This window comes from Cupressus sempervirens, chromosome 8, assembly GCF_028749045.1.
Source record: "Cupressus sempervirens isolate cs-2001-9-10 chromosome 8, ASM2874904v1, whole genome shotgun sequence".
Classification (NCBI taxonomy): domain Eukaryota; kingdom Viridiplantae; phylum Streptophyta; class Pinopsida; order Cupressales; family Cupressaceae; genus Cupressus; species Cupressus sempervirens.
The window spans coordinates 851,197,427-851,217,864 of record NC_143125.1 but is presented as its reverse complement, the minus strand read 5'-3'; the positions used below and the strand labels follow the sequence as shown (position 1 = coordinate 851,217,864).

At 37.5% G+C, this 20,438-nt stretch overlaps 1 protein-coding gene across 1 annotated transcript in view; it reads right to left on the bottom strand.

The window, feature by feature from the left end:
- The window catches only part of LOC149545093 (putative LRR receptor-like serine/threonine-protein kinase At1g53440), a 227,777-nt gene that overhangs the window by 23,029 nt on the left and 184,310 nt on the right, over positions 1 to 20,438 (bottom strand). Inside the window, exons 12-13 of the mRNA XM_089795589.1 lie at positions 5,259 to 5,342; positions 4,171 to 4,239 (exon numbers count right to left, since the gene is read on the bottom strand). Coding sequence (XP_089651715.1) covers positions 4,171 to 4,239; positions 5,259 to 5,342 — 153 coding nt within the window. The remainder of the gene's footprint in view (positions 1 to 4,170; positions 4,240 to 5,258; positions 5,343 to 20,438) is intronic.

The window sequence follows — 20,438 nt, the reverse complement described above, 5'->3', positions numbered from 1 at the left end:
CTTTGAGTCTTTCCTTTCCTTTTCCTAATCTTGTGTTTTTCTTGTAGTTTTGTTAATGCCCTAGGATTGTAGCATTTTCAATTCAGCTCATTTCAAGCTATCTTAGGCCTCAAATGAAGTTGTCTGGATAAAGTTACTAAGGAATTAAGTGTTCTACAAGTTGGGTTTTTGACTTGACTATGGATCCTTGTTCTTTAATTAAAATCTCTCATTAGTGGGCTTTTTATTGATAATTGCATGGAATATAAAATGTCATTTACATGTAAGATGGATTTAGAACTCCATTTAAAAATTCAAATGATTTCGATGAAATTTAAATATATTTTTTAATGAATTTCTAGTGTAAAGGGGGTCTTTTTGAGTCTCATTGCATATCTCTGCATTAAAACTATAATTACATGTAAAACACAACGAACTTGTGTGCAAGGGTAGTGTTTTTTTTTGTCTATTGCATGGCGTTAAAAATGTTTAAACATGTGCTTTGTTTTCTAATTCCATTATAAGCCAATATTGATGATTTTTAATACATTTACATGTCTTAAAAAAAAAGTTGTGGACACCTATGAAAGGGTCAAAACAACCTATCATCACTTTGGGCAACCTTTTCAAACATGATTGAATGTATTGAACTACATTGGAATGTATGAGTATAGAGCTTAAAAGCACATTATGATTTTTCATATATGTAAAAGCCATCTTAAATCCCATTATAAAGCATGTAGATTTGACTTTTGCATTTCTAAACCTAAAAGTGGCAATTTTCACCTCTATTGCATATTAAAATGTGTGTAGAGAGCATTTTAAAGTGCTTTACAACTTAAGGCATCATTTTTTTAGGCTTATATATATATATATATATATATATATATATATATATATATATATTACAAAAATGCATTTTAAATATGAGAGTGTATTTGAGTTATAAAAACATGTGTTGGCATTGAAACTTTATAAACAAATGTATTCTTAAAATGTGTTTTTAAGCCTCTAAGGCTGCGTTTGGGTTCTAAGTTTTAAGAGTGGTGATTTTGAACTACACAAGTAAATGTGTTACAAAAAATGTCTTTATGCTTGTAAAGGCCGTGTTATTTATAAAAACTCATAAGCGGCAATTTTGAATCAATTTAGATGCTCCCCAAATACATGTTTTAAACCTTTATTTTTCCTAAAACAGCTCGTCTAGGGAATTCTTAGGATGAAAATAGGATTTAAAGAAGTAAATACAAGTTTCTAAATATTGCATTTTTTAATCTAGAAATCCGTTTAGGGCAAAAAGAGTGTATTTGAGTTATAAAAACATATGTTGGCATTGAAACTTTGTAAGCAAATGTATTCTTAAAATGTGTTTTTAAGCCTCTAATGCTGCGTTTGGGTTCTAAGTTTTAGGAGCGGTGATTTTGAACTACACAAGTAAATGTGTTACAAAAAATATGTCTTTATGCTTGTAAAGGCTGTATTATTGATAAAAACTCATAAGTGGCGATTTTGAATCAATTTAGATGCTCCCCAAATACATGTTTTAAACCTTTATTTTGCCTAAAACAGCTCGTCTAGGGAATTCTTAGGATGAAAATAGGATTTAAAGAAGTAAATACAAGTTTCTAAATATTTCATTTTTTAATCTAGAAATCCATTTAGGGAAAAAACACCATTTTATAGCTTGTTTTCATCATTCAAAGTAGCATTTTTCTCCTCTAGGTGTCATTTTTCTTTTGCATTGCATCTCCATCACAAGGGATTCAATTTTCAGCTTTGAATCATTCTTCTTATTGCTATATTCATGCATTTTGTTTCTCAATCACCTACATTTGTCAAGCATTTAATCTTGACTTGAAAATGCATTCATTTCTCAGTTTTGAGACCACACCTTGCTGCGGCTTTTCCCCCTAAGATTGCATTCTGACTAGTTCATCATCTCATTCTTCACTATGGTTCCCCCCATGCAAAACACCAAGCAAGAGTTGGATCCCTTGTCAGGGTCTGCCAGGGGTGTGATACCATGTAGATCCTCCATTCAATAACAGTCTTCTTCTACTTCCATCTCTTCCTGGGGCTCTCGGAGGCATCTTGGGATCTCTTTTTGTATGGCCTATCCATCAATTGTAGACTTCTGCCCAATTGATTGGAGCAGCTAGATGCTTGTGATGTCTGGTTTGGTGGCTTCTTCTTGCTTGCTTTTGTTTTGGTTCCTTGGTTCTTTGCTCTTTGCTTTGTTTTTCTTCCGGACATAGTTTCGTGCTCCCATTGTATGCTGGGTTGCTGCTTGGTTTTAGACAGTCCTTTAGACCCTTTTGTTGATCTTTTGTTGGAAATTAATAAAATTATCTTATCTTATCTCAAGGATATTGAGTAAATTTTTTTTCCTATATAACATCTTTTTGGGGATCTTTCTCCAAATCCAGAAATCATTTGTATTTTTTTTCAGATTTTCTCAAAGATTTTGGGAAGAATTTTTCTTGTGCAAACTTAGGGCCTTTTTCTTGTATATATTTTTGTTCATGTACAGAAATGCATGGATTTCATTTCTTTTTTAGATTTGCATGTTTGAATTTTTATAGTTGATCAATATACTTCTGTCTAAATTCTCGAAGTTGCATATGCAAGGATTTCATTTCAACTTGCATATACAATCAGGATTAAAAACCTCATTTTAGGATTATAAAGTATTCTAAGGAAGCAAATCACTTTCCTGTTGTACAAATGCAAGCTAAAAACCTACTCTCAAGCGCATAGCATACATTTTCAATGCTTTTGCCAGGGCTGCAAATGAACATAAACTCTTGTTTGTGAGTTTTAAAAGCTTGTTGGTAAACTTGTAATGAGCCATAAAAGACCCAATTATGAGTAAATAACCTTCCTATTTGTATATAAACACATATGCACCTCATTTCCTTTCTCTAAGCTTGTAATCTGCTCATATGCAGTGCCTTCAAAAAATCTTGTTTTTGAGTTTATCTCATTTGAAGAGTTGGTTTTGTTTAAAATCCTTCACCCTTTGTTTCTCAAAGGCCTTCCACTTATATCCTACATATCTACTCTTCCAAATCTACAAATTTTTAGCTTGAAAGATCACGTTATGGTTTTTCCTAGGAACTAAAGAACAACATGATATAATCATACAAAGGAATGGATGAAAGATGAAATGATTACATGCATAGAATGCTTTCAAGTCAAAAATGGTCATGAAAAGGTACTTTTCCAAGAATGACCATTATGATACAAGACAATCAAGGATGCGGATTCATATTACAGTTCATGATGCTTTCGTCGAACTTCAATACTTCAAACAAAGAGAATCTTACAGTAGCATGAAGACTGACAAAGGATAACGTAAATAGATGATGTGTCCTATCAAGCACTTAGGATATTTTCATTATGGATTTTGTAAATTTGTAATTGAAAAATCAAATGTAATGTAAGAACAAGATGTAATTACATGTTAATATCACATGAAAACTTGTAATATGTAATCAGATTACAAATGCATTAAACTTCATTATCTTGAATACATCAAAAGTGGTTAAGGGTTACCCCTTCTTTCTCCACCTTTTTCTCAACCCCTCATCTATAAATAAAAAAGGGTGCTTATTGTAATTTTCACCTTTTGGCAATGCAAGATAATTATGCCAAATTTTTTTGCACTATGAGACTTTGAGCTTAGATGTAAATTGAATTTCTTTCAATAAAAGGGGCACCTTGCTTTCAAATTTTGTATTGATTCAAGGTGTTATGTAACAACATTTTTTGGATATTGATTGTGAGTTTTGAAGTTTTTCTCAAGAGGGAGTAGAATTCAATTGTGCGTACTTTGAGCTACCTATTGAACTTAGAGTCAATTTGAACTTTTAAAGACTTTGAACCACACAAGGAAAAATTGTTATAAGTGATAGTGGCATCAAATACTTAGGGATGATAGACTTTGTGCTTCAGTGTTAAGTATCACAGAATTTGGTCAGAATTCGGTAATAGACTTTGTGCCTTTATAAATCAGTGTGATCTAAGAAGAATTAACAATATTATTATATGATACAGCTTTCAACATCACCCAAACTACTGATATTTAGAAGCAACACAATTCATATTTAGCGAGCTATACTTCTAGTTATCACATCTCACACATGAAAGATATTGGATTGATACTTGAATAAGAAAAGGGAAAAATCTTACACATGAGAAACCTTTTTTAACCATTGTTTGTCTTGGAGGTTTCCTGTTAAGCTATTGTTTTCAAGGTACCTGAAATGGTAAAACTTTGTGTTAGCTTGAAGATTTTTTTAGCAATACTATAAGATATTTTAAATGCAACAATATGCCTAAATCATATTTTTAATTAGCAAGGAGTTATACATTAAATTTTCCTTCAATCTTTCATATGTGCTAGGTTGACCAGCTTAAAATATCCAACCTTGGGAGGAAAGGGCAATTTTGGTAGGGAAAATTAATAAACCAGAAAACCTGCATTTTTGTTGTGTTTGAAAATAGTTCGAAGACATAAGAGGAAGGTTTGATGAGCATTGAGGACTACAATGAAGTATGCAAACAGCTTTTTCAAAAAGAAAGACCAACATTATATTCTGTCAAACCTTATTGGATGTTGGAATCTTCAATAAGGATGAGGAATTGTCAATAGATGTTATCCTTTCATATATAATATATGATTTATATGAGATGGAAAAAAGAAGGAATGCTGGTTCATTGGTTTCTAGCAATCACATTTGATCAAACTATGATGGAGTGTACATTGTCTGAGTTTCAAAGGTTATGTGGATGTAGCTATTTCAAGTAAAGATTGTTTTGTCTTTCTCTTCTTACATTTATAGATCAAAGGCAGTGGTTTCAAATAAGACTCATGGGCTATAGGTCAAGTTTGACAATGAAGGTAGAGAAAATTCATCATAACCTAGGCCAAGAAGTCAGAATCTCAAGTAATGAAAGAAAATGTGTGGAAAAAAGAAAGAACATGATAAAAATTAACATCTCAAATAGATTATGACCAGGAAAGAAAACCTATTAAAATGGATAAAATATATAAAGGAGACACTAGGAATGATATATCCACTGGAAATTACATCAATTTTATAGCTACTGAATTGCAGAAGCAAATAAACAAAGGTGATTGGAGAAGAATAATCAACATAGGAGTTCTAATAAAAATCAGTAGTTCTTCAATTGAGTAGGCATTGCATATTTGTGATTTCAGTTTTACAATTCATCAAGATTTTAAACAGTATATTTTTCCATGGTATATAACTTACAAATATTCTAGATCATAGCCTTCATTGTTTTGATTCGAGAACGTGTTTGGAATAAAACCTATCAACCTGTTGAATGCCAAATCCCTGCAGCATACAGAACCACTTTAAGCATTTTTTTAAAAATCAAAGAATTTCCATCATATTATACACATGAATAGCCAAACCTATTAAAGAAAATGATGGATGGATATTAGGTGACATACAGAGTCAAAGTGGTATGGCATTTTTCCTTTTGTGCTAGCTAACTTGATGCACTTCATCAATCACATTTCCTAGTCCTCTTTCAGCTTATTTGTTGTTACATATTTGGATGGAATACTAATCTACAAGATTATTTGGAAGACAACGCCATGCATGTGTACTCAATTCTCTATTTAGGTTGCCAACACAAGCTCCAATGAAGAATTTGCTGAATTGGCCAAACTTCAATCAATTATTTTAACCATGTCTTTATACAATGTGGAGTTCATACGTAATATAAAAAAAATGAACTTTCTTAAAGACTCTTCCACATTTTTATTTCAAGAGATTTTAAGGGGCATGAACAGATGTCTGTAATTTATCAAAAAATAATCATATATTGCTTATCAAATAGAGCTACCTAGAGGGTGAGATATTCACCAACTTTTAAAATGTAGAATTCAAATGAATACCATGCAATTAGAGGCAGCAGATTATAAGTAAGACAAACTAGGAGATTGACAATATCTTATATGATGCAATGTCCCTTTTCTAGCATTCACAACACAATGTTGTCATTAGCCTATTTCCCCATGGTCTCATAGGCTGACTAGGACATGAAAGAGACTTAGAGGCTTTTTGACCTAGGCAAATTCGGTCTCAATTCTTTTTGAGGCAATCTGAGGCAATTTTGGGGGCACTTAGTATTTTATAGTAAGTCATTATGGGCATGTTGGACTTTCAGCTGCAGTAGCATGATGATGGTAAATTTTGGCAATATCAATAAGATCATTTATCTATCATTGATATAATTTATTGTGTTAATAAAGTTATTCGTGAAGTTAAATTTAATTATTTAACCTTATTAATGCATAGTCTATAGTTTGTGGGAAATATTTAATTAAATGGCCCCGTCGATGCTAAATACATTGGAAGAATAAATAAAATTTATTGCGGACTTCAGTGATGAAAAGCTGTTTTACATGTCATGGACATATTAAAGAGCAATTGTAAAAAATTAGAGGCCGAAAAAGCAGCCACGAGAAAATAGGAGTGTAAAAGTGAAAATTCCAAAATCATAGAAAAGGGCAAAAATGTGATTTTATTTATTCCACCTTGTCAAGATAATTGGTTGAGCTCTTAAAATGCATTATAAAAGAGATGGAAGTGCCTTCTTTCATCATGCTTTGAAAATATATGGAATTAATGGAAGTGTTTGAAAAATTTCTCTCAAGGGCTTGGAGGATGATGTAAGAACCCCCCTTCCTCCCCTCTCCTCTCCCATTGTGATAAATTTGTCCTCTTCTAATCACAAGAAATTTTGTTGACGAGTTGTCTTGCAATCTCAATGCTAAGTACCAGTTGAAAATAGCAGATGTAAATGTTTTTTTATTTGTTTGTGAAGGATCTCAAATTTCATTTCCAATGTAGAACAATGCATAACAAAGCTTGAGCTAACAAATTAATAAAATAAACATAACTAAGACTTATTTCAGATTCCAAAAATATTTCAGATTTATTCAGAAATTCAACAATTACAAATCAGATATAAAATAACATAGAAAACCATCAGTCCAATGTCATGCATGTACTCGAGTTTCTATTCTTTAATGATATTGTCCATTAAGCATAACAGTAGAAAGTAGAGGCCCTTAACGCCTCTGCCTAGCTATTTCCAGCTCTGTATGGTACCTTAATACTGATCTCAAATTTTCTAAACATGATGCAGACCTATACGACACCCTCTGAGGTGATTGTAGACTTAGGTGACTTTCTGGAAATGTTTTTCCGAGTGTTAGAACACTGTCCAAACATGTACAGCAGCCTCCAAATGGCTTCCCAAACATTACAACATCCCAACTCAGTCATATACAACCCAATCACATTGAATGCATCATTCAGTTGATTCATTCGGCTTGTATATGCACACAAATAGCATGGCCTTTAAATTCCTTACTTCTGAAGCTAAAAATAAATCTCCAGGCTAGCAATCTGATTCAAATGCAAATAACAAGTTTCACAAACAATCTGATTTACCTTAAGCTCCACAAAAATCCTCCTAACTATATCTTTCAACAGTGAGAAGAATGTTAGCATTGAAGATTACACAATTATACTGTGAAGGGGGGTGAATCAGTACAATAACAACTTTGCCAATTTAAAACTTTTTATCCAAACAATTGATTAAATAACCTTAGATGCTCAAATAGACAATCCTACATATTAACACAAATACACAATGATTTATGTGAAAACCCAATACGGGAGAAAACCATGCATGTTTACCATATAGGGTAAAAGAATACTTATCGCATGTAGTACAGTAAGATATAACACAAAACAGATACTTTATTCATATACGCAATATGCACTCCAATGCTTACCACGTGATTATGATGATTACAGTTATGATCCAAAGTCCCTTCTAGACGGTGTACATATACTTTCCAGAAGGGGTGACTCAACCGTCATGCGCCCTTTCGGATATAATTCTACCCGTTGGCTACAATATAGAATTTTATCGACAACATCATCACCCCCAAAAAAGAAAAGTTGTTTCTGCACGACAATTACAATGTTGCCGAGATAGATTAATAAAATAGAATACATTAATTGTGACTAACTATAATAAGATAGATCTTTTTCCATCACATCACATTCACATTCCTCTCGTGCCTACACCAAACTAGCCTCCAAAAACATGTTGCGTCTGTAGCCTCTGCTAACACGATACTATCTCCTTAGCCAATTTGACCTTGATAGCCACCTGTGCTGCCTTCTCTACTTCTAATGCCTGGGTACACTAAGCCAAATGTCACTCTACTACCTCCAACTGGACGGTTAGGTCCTCCCAAGCTCTCTATGCATCCACCAAGATAGCCTCAAGTCCAACAGCTACTCTGAGTGCCTCAAAGTGTAGCACCCCTCTCAAAAGTCTTGCTCCAGTGCTCTCTCCACCTCTGACAGACAGACACTCCATGCTTGCAGTAGCTTCAAGTCTCATCAACTAGTCATAGTTCTAATGATTGATAACTGAACTGATCGGGGGTCTAAGGGGCAATACCCCCAGCGAGGTCGAGGGGCAGCACCCACGCCGCCAAGACCAAATCAACACTCTCAAACCCACTCAAAAGTCCATGGAACACACCATTTTTGTGATTTTCTTCCAATTCCATACTCTTTCTACCAACCGCTTATGTTTTTATCATTACCTATTTATGTCTTTCCCTTCAGTACCATACATTTTCCATTATCAATTGTTTTGATTTGTCATCATTTTTTTTTATAGAACCTCCTATCACCCTTCTTCTATGCCGTCCCTTGTATCAATTTATGTTGCACGAACGTGCAATGATGTTTTATAACTTCTCTGTGGCTGTTGTATGGTATACAACACTTGGTCTTCTTACGGTGTTTCAAGTGCCCCTTCTCTGTGGGAGCTGTATGATCGTAGGGAGTCCTTCCAGTCTATATAGTGGTCCTTCCTCCCAGTCTGTACGGTGCTCCTTCCTAGGCCGTATAGTGGATCTTATGTGATCACCTGATAGCCCCATACAAGGTCGTACAATCTACTATATTCCCTTTCTACACTCCTCAAGTCCATACGAGTACGACACCTATCCTTATGTTTTCCTTGTCCATACGGTCTTGCTTCAAGTCCTCCTGTATTGTAATGGCCATATGGTATATTATGTTTTAACCTGTATAGTGTTGGCCGTACAGTGGTGTCTTTGGTTTGTTGCCTATCTTCATCGTACGATCTTACTGATGAATGCTCATTAACTTGTGTTGGCCGTACAATGTACAGGCCAACTCTCCTTTTATTGTGCCATACATTACACCCACCTATTTGCATTCGCACGATATTCACATTTCCCTAATCTTTGAACTTTCCGTACACCCAACTCTAGATGTCATGGCGACACGGTGCTCCTTTAATAGTCATACGGTACTCCTTATTTTCTTTCTTGCACTATGACTGTACGGTGATTCAAGTTGCTTCACCTATGCATTGGCATACTGTCGTACGACTCTCTCCCTCTTTTGTAGACCATATGAGATGAATCCTATGCACTCTCCTCTTTGTTTATTGCTTACTGTATGGCTGAATTAATATTTCCTTGCTTTCCCATCTCTCTAGGCCGTATAGTACAATAATATAGACTCAATGAAAATTTACACTTATTTTACATATATAAATTAATAATTACTATGTTTATACTGTCTCTCAATTGTTTGTCTATGGAGGAGGCACTTTATTTCATTCATAGTAGATTTTTAGTTTCAATCCATTTACTGCATTGAGCACTTCCTTCCCGTCGAGCGTCCATAATTTGATTGCTCCATTATTACCGACTTTGCGAATTTTGTATGGTCCAACCCATTTAACTTTAAGTTTTCCTAGTTTGATCTCGTTACACCTATTATACTTTAAAACTAACTGGTCTAGTTGAGATTTATTCAATTTCAAATGCTTGTCATGCCATACTTTTCACCTATTTTGTAACTTTCATGGCTCATTGTGCCTGCAATCATCGCTCATCAAGTTTATTTAAGTTATACAATCTCTCCCGTAGGCTTTCCATATCTCCTAGTTTGTTCTTGATTGCGATCCTTAAACTTCGTACCATGAATTCTGTCGACTGCCATGTAATGACCCTACTCAAATCTGCTCTCAAAATGCTGATAAAAGATCAAGGAATTTCATCAAACAATTCACATGCAAGGGACATATGACTGATATAGTATTTCAGCTTGCTTTAAATGACTCTTTCTTCGATTTGCATCAATGAGAATCTTGTGCTAGAAGACTCAAAATGGACTACACAATGACCTAACATGAATGTGCAACTAATTTTGACAATATTCAATGCATATATATGATCTAAGCATGAGAAATGAACACCTACAGCCAACTAACATTTTAACAAACAGTTGGTATGCAAACTAACTAGCTAATAGATAATGAAATTGAATTGCTCAAATGACACCAGCAACTATTATCTTCTTAATTTCAATGAAATTTCTAATACAATGCTCATGAAATATGGCCAAGACTTTTGGCATTTACATGGATTACAAAAAATGATAATGTCGGTATAATGCACACCTACAGCTGAAACTTATAACACCTAAGAAGCAATACTAACAATGGAACCTGGTTGTAGATGTCTGTAATAATTTTCTTCAATGCTGTCCCTTCTGCTTTGTTTTTTCCGATTTGCTTTTTCCGCTTGCTTTTTCCAGATTTTCTTTTTTCGTTTTTCTTTTTCAAACTGCTTTTTCAAATCCGCTTTTTCGAATTGCATTTTCGGATTGCTTTTTTTGGAGCTACTTTTTTGGACTGCTTTTTCAATTCTGCTTTTTCAGATCTGTTTTTTTTTTATAAAAAAAATCAAACCCTCAATCAAATCTCTGTCCAAACTGAATATACCAATGAAGAACAAAATGAAATGGCTGAGTACCACTTCCAATGTGCAACCCTTCAGAAGGTCTTTCACTTCCTCAGTTATGCAATCTCTTGAGAGGTATCGTTCCCAAGGATTAAGCTGAATATTTGTAGACTATCAAGCTCCACAAATGCTCATAGAAGATGTAGTTGAGTTACCAAATTCCGTATATCAAAATGGAAGCCCAAGCCCTCTATTTATCTATTCTCCTAAGAAGTTACTAAGAACTTCTAGAAGCATCCCTTTCTAAGAAGTTACTAAGAACTTCTAGAAACATCCATTATAAAATTCCATTATAATGCACTTTTTAATAATAAGTAACTTTATAAAATAAAAAGTGCAATCTCAACTTAAAATTATAACATGTAGGTCGCATATAAAAAGTAATGATAAAATAATATCTCCAAGAGCATAGTGAGCCATCCAATCACCAAATAAATTCCAAAATGACTCTCTCATCAATCCTATTTGCCTACGAGAGTCTGTAATAGGCAAATCCACGATCAATGCCATGTCGTACTAAAGAGGGGACATTACAGTCTGCCCCTCTTGAAATTGCTTGGCATCAAGCAATCTCAACGCCGGGTGCTGCAAAATAGCTTCCCCCTCCCAAGTAGCATCCTCAACAAGTAGATCTTTCCACTTAACCAGGTATTCTCTGATCACCCTCCTGCGAAGCTTCTTTTCTCTGCTCTCCAGGATGGATTCTGGCACTAGGATCAATTTCCCCTCATCATCTGAGGGAGGTAATACTGCAGACAGCACCACGTTCTGACCCAACTCCTTTTTGAGACGTGACACATGAAACACATTGTGCACTCTGCTATCTGAGGGAAGTTCCAACTCATAAGCCACCTCACCAACTCGCCTGATAATCCTGAATGGTCCATAATAGCGTAGCTTGAGTTTCTCTGCACCACTCTTCTTAAGAGTAGACTGCCTGTATGGTTGCAACATGAGGTAAACCATATCATCTACCTCAAAACTACACTCAGTCCTCTTCTGGTCCGCATACTGGTTCTGAGCTCTAGCAATATTGTCCCTGAGAGTAGCAACTATATCCTTACTCTCCTGTAACAATTCACCTGCACTGGGTACCTGGCTGTCGTCCAACAACAAATCCAAGAAACTGGGTGCCTCATAACTGTAAAGTGCCATGAAGGGTGTCATCTGTATAGTCATGTGATATGTAGTATTGTAACAATACTTGCAGAGACATATCCACCTAACCCAAGCTTGCTGCTGAGCTGCCACATAATTCTTTAAATACCCTTCTAACCATTTGTTCACAATCTCCATCTGACCATCAGTCTGTGGGTGATAGCTGGCGCTGGGTGTGAGCTCGGTGCCACATAACCGGAATAACTCCTGCCAGAAGTGACTCATGAAATGGCTATCCCTGTCACTCACAATGTTGTGAGGCAAACTGTGCAATCTGAAAACCTCCCAGAAAAAGACCTCTGCCACCTGAGCTACTAAGTGTGTAGTGATGATAGGGAAAAATGAGCATATTTCGTTAATCTATCTACCACCACATAAATACAATCCCGTCCCTGTGCCTTGGGCAAACCTGTGATAAAGTCCATGGAGATGCACTCCCACTTCCTGTCAGGTATAGGAAGTGGCTGTAGGAGCCCTACCGGATAGGTGTTTTCTTGTTTGTTCTGCTGACAAACAAGACACTCTCGAACATACTGCAAAACATCAGCCTTCAGCCCCTTCCAAGTGAACTGCTCTCGAACTGATCTGTAAGTCTTGAAGTACCCGGGATGGCCCACTGTTGGTGAGTCGTGAAGTGCTCTCAAGATCAGCTACTTAACCTTCGATCATGGGACTAAGTAAATCCTGTTCTTGTAAACGATCAAATCATTTACGAGTGTGTATCTGGCATCAATCACTGTTCCCTCCACTATATCGGAGGCCCATGTACCCCTAGCATACTCTACTATAATCAAGTGTCGCCAATGCTCTGAAATCTAAACCATAGAAGTCAGGTGTGGCCTTCGAGATAGAGCATCTGCAACAATATTATGAGTTCCCTTGACATATATGATGTCAAAATGATATGCCTGCAACTTACTTACCCACTTCTGTTGGCAATCATTCAGGTCCCGCTGTCCCAAGAAATGCCTTAGATTGTTATGATCAGTTTTAATACAAAACTTGCTACCCACAAGATACTGTCTGAATTTGACCAAAGCATGCATGATGGCCAACATCTCCTTATCATATATACTGAATGAATGCTCGGGACCTCTGAGTTTCCTGCTCTCATAAGCTATAGGGTGCTTATTCTGCATGAGTACAACACCTACTCCCTCTCCAGATGCATCACATTGAAGCTCAAATGGCTTCGTGAAGTCAGGCAATGCTAGAACTGGGCACGTCGTCATTATTTCTTTGAATCTCATAAAACAGTCCTGTGCCTCTTGAGTCCACACAAATGCTCCTTTTTTCAGCAAATCCGTCATGGGAGCCACGTGGTGTGAATAGCCACTAACAAACCTGCGATAGAAACCACATAAACCAATGAACCCCCTCAACTATGTAAGGTTCTCCAGTGGAGGCCAATCAACAATAGCGCGAATCTTTTCAGGATCCATCCTCACTCCATCTGCACTAATGATGTGTCCCAGATATAACAGCTTGTCATCCCTAAGTCACATTTGGACTCCTTGGCATACAAGGACTCCTTCTGCAGAATGCTCAACACCATCTCCAAGTGCTCTAGATGCTCCTGCCATGATTGGTTATAGATCAAAATGTCATCAAAAAACACCAACACGAATTTCCTCAACTGATGGTGGAAAATCCTGTTCATAGTGGATTGGAAAGTGGCAGGTGCATTGGTCAAACCGAAAGGCATGACTACAAACTCAAAGTGCCCACAATGACATCTGAAAGCAGTTTTCTCAATATCCTGTTCATGGACTCTGATCTGGTGATATCCTGATCTCAAATCAATTTTCGTGAAATAACAAGCCCCATGCAATTCATCTATCAACTCATGAATGCAAGGAATGGGATACCTGTTCTTAATGGTTCTCTTATTTAACTCCCTATAATCAATACACATCCGAAGAGTTCCATCCTTCTTTTTTACTAGAACAACAGAAGATGCAAAAGGTGACTTACTTGGTCGGATGTGCCCCATAGCTAGCAACTCCTCAATTGTCCTCTCGATCTCATCCTTGACTCGCTTTGGGTATCAGTATGGTGTGATCATGATAGGCTTAACACCTTCCTCCAGCTCAATAAAATGTTCAATGCCTCTGTCTGGTGGCTTGCCTGGTGGAATCTCACTAAATACCTTCTCATACTTAATCCTCAATTTTTGAATATCAGGATGATATTCAGCCTTATGCTGCTCCTCCTGTGTAGGCATCAAAGTACAAACTGCTGCCCACTCTATATCATTATGCCTGGCTAATCTCTCCATCCGCCTAAATGAGATAGTCCTTACATCACCATTACGGATAGCCTTCAGCACATGAGTCCTACCATCCACCTCGAATTGTATATCCATATCCTCCAATCTCAAGGTAACCACCTTCAAAGAATGTAGCCACTGCATCCCAAGTACTATGTCCATGTCACCCATGTTGACCACATGATAGTCCACCTTAAACTCATAGTTGTTCAGGCGCAAAGGTAGGTCTCGTACCATCCTATCACAACGAAGAGTATATCCATCAGCTACCTTGACTCTTAGTCCCTTGAACTCCATAGTAATGAGTCCACGCCTCTCTACGAATCGTGCATCAATGAAATTATGTGTGGCACCTGTGTCCAAAAATGTAATAACCTTCTGCCTAGCCAAGACTCCCCGAAGTCTGAAAGATCCCTCTCTCTGGATACTAGACAGCCATGCTTCCTGTAAATGTAGCTCTGGTTCCTTCTTTTGCTCTGCACTGTCTATCTCCTACTCTCCCTCTGCTTCATCAGGATCCTCATCATGGTGCTCTAAACTATCTGAATCTAAGCCCACATCGCCCGGTTGGCCTTCCCTTTAGGCCTCATAGGATAGTCATGGCCATACTCATAAGGACCTTTGCAATAGAAGCATAGCTTCTTCCTACGCAAGTCATTAAGTGTCTCATTGTCCAACCTCTTACTTTCCTCCCTAGGTAGCTGAGCCTCTCTATGAAAAGGTTTCCTGTCCTTATCTTTCCTCGAAGGGAAACTCTTTGCCTGGAATTTATTTTTAGAAGCTGAAGAGGAATCCATGTCACGAGCGTTCTTAATGGCTTCTTGCAAAGTGGAAGGGTTGAGAGCTTTAATCCACCCTCTCAACGGATCAGCTAACCCATCCATAAATAGAACCAGTATCCTCCATTCAAATACATCTGTTACTAACACTAAAAGTTTCTGAAACTCTGAAATGTATGTTTCCAATGATTCCCACTGTTTAAGTTGAGCTAACTCCTTGAAATAAAGTTCTGGATCCTTCCTATCAAAATGTTCAATCAGTCTCTCCGTAAACTCCACATATGAAGTAATGTGTGCATGACCCATAGTGACCATACCATGATGCCACCACTCGTGTGCTAACCCATCTAGGTGAATTGTTGCATACTTAATAGCTTCTTCCTCAGGCATAGGGTTCAATTGAAAGTGTGTCAAGCTTTTGAACCCAAGCTCTTGCTGTAGACTTCCCTGAGCCATCATAATATGGTAACTGAAGTTTCCCTACTTTCTTCCATAGCTCATAGCTCTGGTTCCTGTCATGTCCACATGGCATATGCTTCATCCGCACATCCATATACTCCCTAAAGGTAATTGCAGCAGTAAAATTTGGACCTCCGGCTTCCCAATCTCTCCTCAACTGGTCCTGTATATTAGTGATCTGGGGCTCTGGTATGGGCTGCTCTGGAGCTCTAGGAGGAAATGTGGGAATCATGGGCCTCGAACTCACTGTCCTAGTTTGCTGGGGTGCATGACCAAAATTGTTCCCAACTTGTTCGCCTCCATTATGTGTCCCATGTTGGCGCTCAAAATTGCCTTCCCGATTTTGAGCACCATTGAAAAATCAAACCCTTAAATGCTTTTAAATGAGATTGTACCTGGTTGTCAGTCTGAGGCCTAAGAGGTGTTTAATGTTTCTAACACCTTTCATTTAGTGCGTCTATGTGTTCTATGAAGTTAAACTGACACTTCGAACCATTCTGTGAAGTCCCATTTTGAGCTAGTGTCAAAATTTGCAATTCTGGCAAAGTGTCAAATAGCGATCAGAGGCCCAGTTTGAATTTGAATATCTTTTACCCAGGAATGTGTCATGGCTCACCACTTTGGAGATGTTTAGTATGCATATCAAAGAACCTATGTTTCAATTTTCAAGTCATTTCGAATCCGTTTGAATAAGTTTTGAATCCCTCAAAGTTGGTCATTCACTGTTTTCATTCATTTGCACTTTGTACACAATTCTGGGAAGCCCTGTTTGACGTACTATAAATTCTGACCAGTTGATCAAAATCTTGAAATTCCTATTGCACTGTATTGTAGACGTCAAAAACTTGTTATGTTTCAAGTTTCAGCTCTTGACGAATCCGTTTGAGCAGTTTTCAAGGGTGATTGCAAATGGAATTTCTAACCTTTCACTGGTGTTTGAAAGTGCAGATTGATTGGTAGCCCTGTTCGTGACATTTTATCTCCTAATCCATGATAGGTCAAGTCAAATAGATTGTACCCCTATATTTTCCTCTGAAATTACTTCAAGTGTGTCAGTTTGTAAGACATGATGAATCCGAATACGCACTTTTTAGGGTCATTTCCATTTGCCAACGTCGCTTTTCAGTCAGTGTTTCTAATTGCAAAATCCAAGTAGCCTACTTTGAGCGTCCGCCAAATGCGTCCTGTGATTCGTCATGAGCCCAAATCGCATATTCATACTGTCCTCATGACAAAGTTTTAACGCCCCAGTTTTTGTCTTCCCAAGTTCCCGTTTGCCCAGTTTTCCAAGCCAATTCCAAACCCAATTTGTTGCTTTCTGACGTGTTTTCTTGTAGGTAAGTCTGGAAGGGTAACTTTAATAGTCGATATCTTTTGATTGGGAATTTTTCATGAGACAAAATTTGGCAGGGTGCAAGAATGCAGAACCGAGATTCAGTGTGCCAATTTTTAGAGCCTAATCAGGTGATTTAGTCAGGTTTTAAAGCCAGTCAACAAACCTCCTGGCACAAAGTTGGCGAGTTACAAAGAGTTGTAAGATGAGTTTCAAATTGATTTTTAGGCAATGGAATTTGTTTTCAGTTAGTATCAGATGTTTTGAAGATCAGTTTGAAGAGTTAGTGTTCTGGAAATGAAAATTTTTTTAGTCGGACCCGCTTTGGGGCCCGACTAAATCTTCATCAAACGCCAAGAATAGAAGACTATCTTCGTAGTTTCTGTGATTATGGATGAATCAAGTCATGAAGATCAAGAGGCTAAAGAAAATGCCTTAACATATCAAAGTGATGTAGTGTCTAGGCTAGCTATATCAAACATTCATTTGGAGGAGACATAGCACATAGTACAAGACAGTCAATGGGAGCTTCATGACATAGAACAGATCAGACACTGTTTTAAAAAGTCCCACGCCTACGGATTTCAAAAAAGAAAAACAATGGGGTCTCGTGTGACAGGGAGCCATACTCCATGAATTGGGAAGAAACTTCCATGAAGCAACTGTCTACGCCATAAATGAAAGGAAGCACCTGCCAAAAGGCAGTCAACAGCAATAAGACAAGCCGCAGTTAAGAAGTGAAGCCTTTCCAGTTGAGGGAAAGTGCAAGCAGTCCATGGCTTGAACCAAGCAGTCCACGCCTTCAAAGGGAAGCTCTCACGCTACGCCAGCTTAGAAGGGGCAACCCACATTGAGCCAAGGAGTAGATCCTCGCATAAAAGAGGGAGCGGCCCCTTTTGGAGGAAATTAGTGCAAGTATCAAAAAAAACAACACCACGCCATGTCAAAACAATCTTTTGCAAGTTGTTGCAGATGCTGTTTGAAACACGTCCTTCACCAACGAGGAGGTGTGTTTTCCCACGTTGAAGTAGGAAGGCAGCAGACTAAATTTTAAAGAGAAATGAAGTTTGCGCAAAAGATAGTTCCATAAGAAGATGAGCCGCCCAATAATGCAATGAGCTCACGCTATCAGACGAGCTCGCAGTAGATTAGAGATAAATCCTGCATAGAAGGAATGCGTGAGAAGGAGGTGTCTTCAAACTCTGCCACGTAGCCAAACAAGGGAGGCGTCTCATAACAAAGGAAATCACACTTGCTAAAGGAAAACCCTCAGATGAGGAAGAGCAAACGACTTCAAGCAAGGAGCTTTTCTCATGCATGAAAAAGTAATGCATAGCAATGAATTCGCTGGGAGCAACACATGTTTCAAAGCAGCCCTCACGCAATGCGAAACAAACCAAAGCTCCAAACCGTTGATTAAATGAAGGATGAACCCGCAGTTGTCAAAGTCAATAACCTGCCAATGATCATCAAGCAAAAATGAAAATGCCAGAACAGTTAAAAGGAGCCGAATCAATGCATTGAAGGAGCAATCTGCAGGCCGTTGCGTACAGGGCATGGTTTCTTTTAAAACCAGTTATCCCACATTTGAGACGTGAGAAGCGTTTTCACTTTTTAAATACAAATTTACACATATATGATTGTGTCTTAAAGACACCAAAGGCCGAGGCCGCGGCCGCGTGGTGGGCCTCCAAATCCGACTTAAGTGTGGATGACGTCAGCCGCGGTCGACCAACTCAAAATTTTAAACATATTCTGCCGCGCTAGTGTGATCCAGGCGACAAGATGATGACATGTGGCGAATCGAGCGGCCCTCGTTACCTCGCCATGCGAAGATGCTCGCTAGTTAACTATAACGAGATAGCGAGGCTGACGTGGCACGAGTTCTGAGGTGGCAGAGGATGACACGTGTCATTTCGTCGCCATGTCGCTAATGATGTGGAGGTTGTTGAGTCAGATAGCGACATAGCGAGGGAGAATTAGGAAATAACATGTGGCAAATGATCTGGACCATGTGGGCCAATCAAATGCAGCCATGTGGCATGGGTCAACAGAGCTTTGACCTCGAAATTGAAGAGTTGGACAAAATAAAATAATTTTAAAATTTCTTTTTAAAATTATTTTCAAGATATGCACGTTTTCAAAAATTATTTTAAAAGAGATTCATTCTAATGTTCAAACATTAGATATTTTAAATTTTGAAATTTAAAAAATTAAATGTGCAGACATAACTTTCAGTCAGAGGAGTCATTTTCAAAATGATTTTTTTCGGGGGTTTCCTGGAGGCAAAATAGGCGATGTTATATATCGCCGAAATCGGGAGAAGACGAACTTTCCAATTCCAGAGTCAGTCAGTTTGAGCTACACGAGGTTTTCTATCAGGTACCTAAAGTGCAACCATATTCATACCAGGAAGTTCAGATTTGTTTTTTGTCAAGATAATGACCTGGATATCAGTAGAAGGCAATGGAAATGCAGTTAGGGTCGAATTTGTTCTGATTTAATCAGTAAAAACTCATTTTCACTGGCTTTTTCATGGGGCAATCAGATATTTTGGCAAGTAAAGGGTTTTCATCATTAGGCAAGGATATTTTGCAAGTTTGTTAAAGATTAATGATGAAACAAAATTAGATCAGAAGGGATGAAAGAAGAAAGAGGTTTTTCAGTTACAGAGGATTGGATTTCAAGTGGACACCTGGCAATTGCATATCAGATCCGGGAATTCATTTCTTGCTATATCTTTCTTTCTTTCTTCATTTGTAAGGGTTCCAGTTTTTGTCACTGAGAAACCAGTTGGTTCCAGTTTCTGGGAAGAAAAAAGTTCATTGCTGTGATACCATTTGGGATCCCAATTTTTGCACTGTGAGACCATTGGTTCTAGTATTTTGACATGTTTCCATGACTGTGACACCATTTTCTTCAGCAGAACTCTCATGTGAACAGCATTGTAGAGATAATATAGATAGTTCTGAGATATTAGGTTGTTTCATGTTTTAATCTTATGCATCTGAATGTATAGTTTCAAGGAAATGAATACATATGAGCAACAATCTCACTAGTTTTGTTCTGGTTCTTGTCTCCTGTCTCAACAATCTGTAAGTCTTATGTGGTTTTGGAACAAAGATTTGAGACCCATTTGCATCCCTTTCAGGTTGTATGTTTAATGTATCTTGCTGTTGGACCAAAGGGCCAAGTAAATGCTCGATATGTTTAAACAAGGTTACTGGTTATTTGAGAAGGATATTTTTTTGAGAATGAGACCTGAATGAACATTGATGTCTGAATCACAAGGTGGTTGCATAGATCTGATGTCTGGGTATATGAGATACGTCCTGATGTCACAGATGTATGTTTTGAATTCATGGAATTGCCCAATGGATTAGGCACTAATCATTTATAGGATCACTGGTTATACTGTTGCATTTTTGAGGTTTTGTTGAATCAACATCTTTAATCAAATGAATTTCCCTTTCATGTTGAAGAGCTATAAACAGAATGCCCTCACTCTGCTTACGAATTTCATTGTTTTGCATCTAGCTACTACAGATA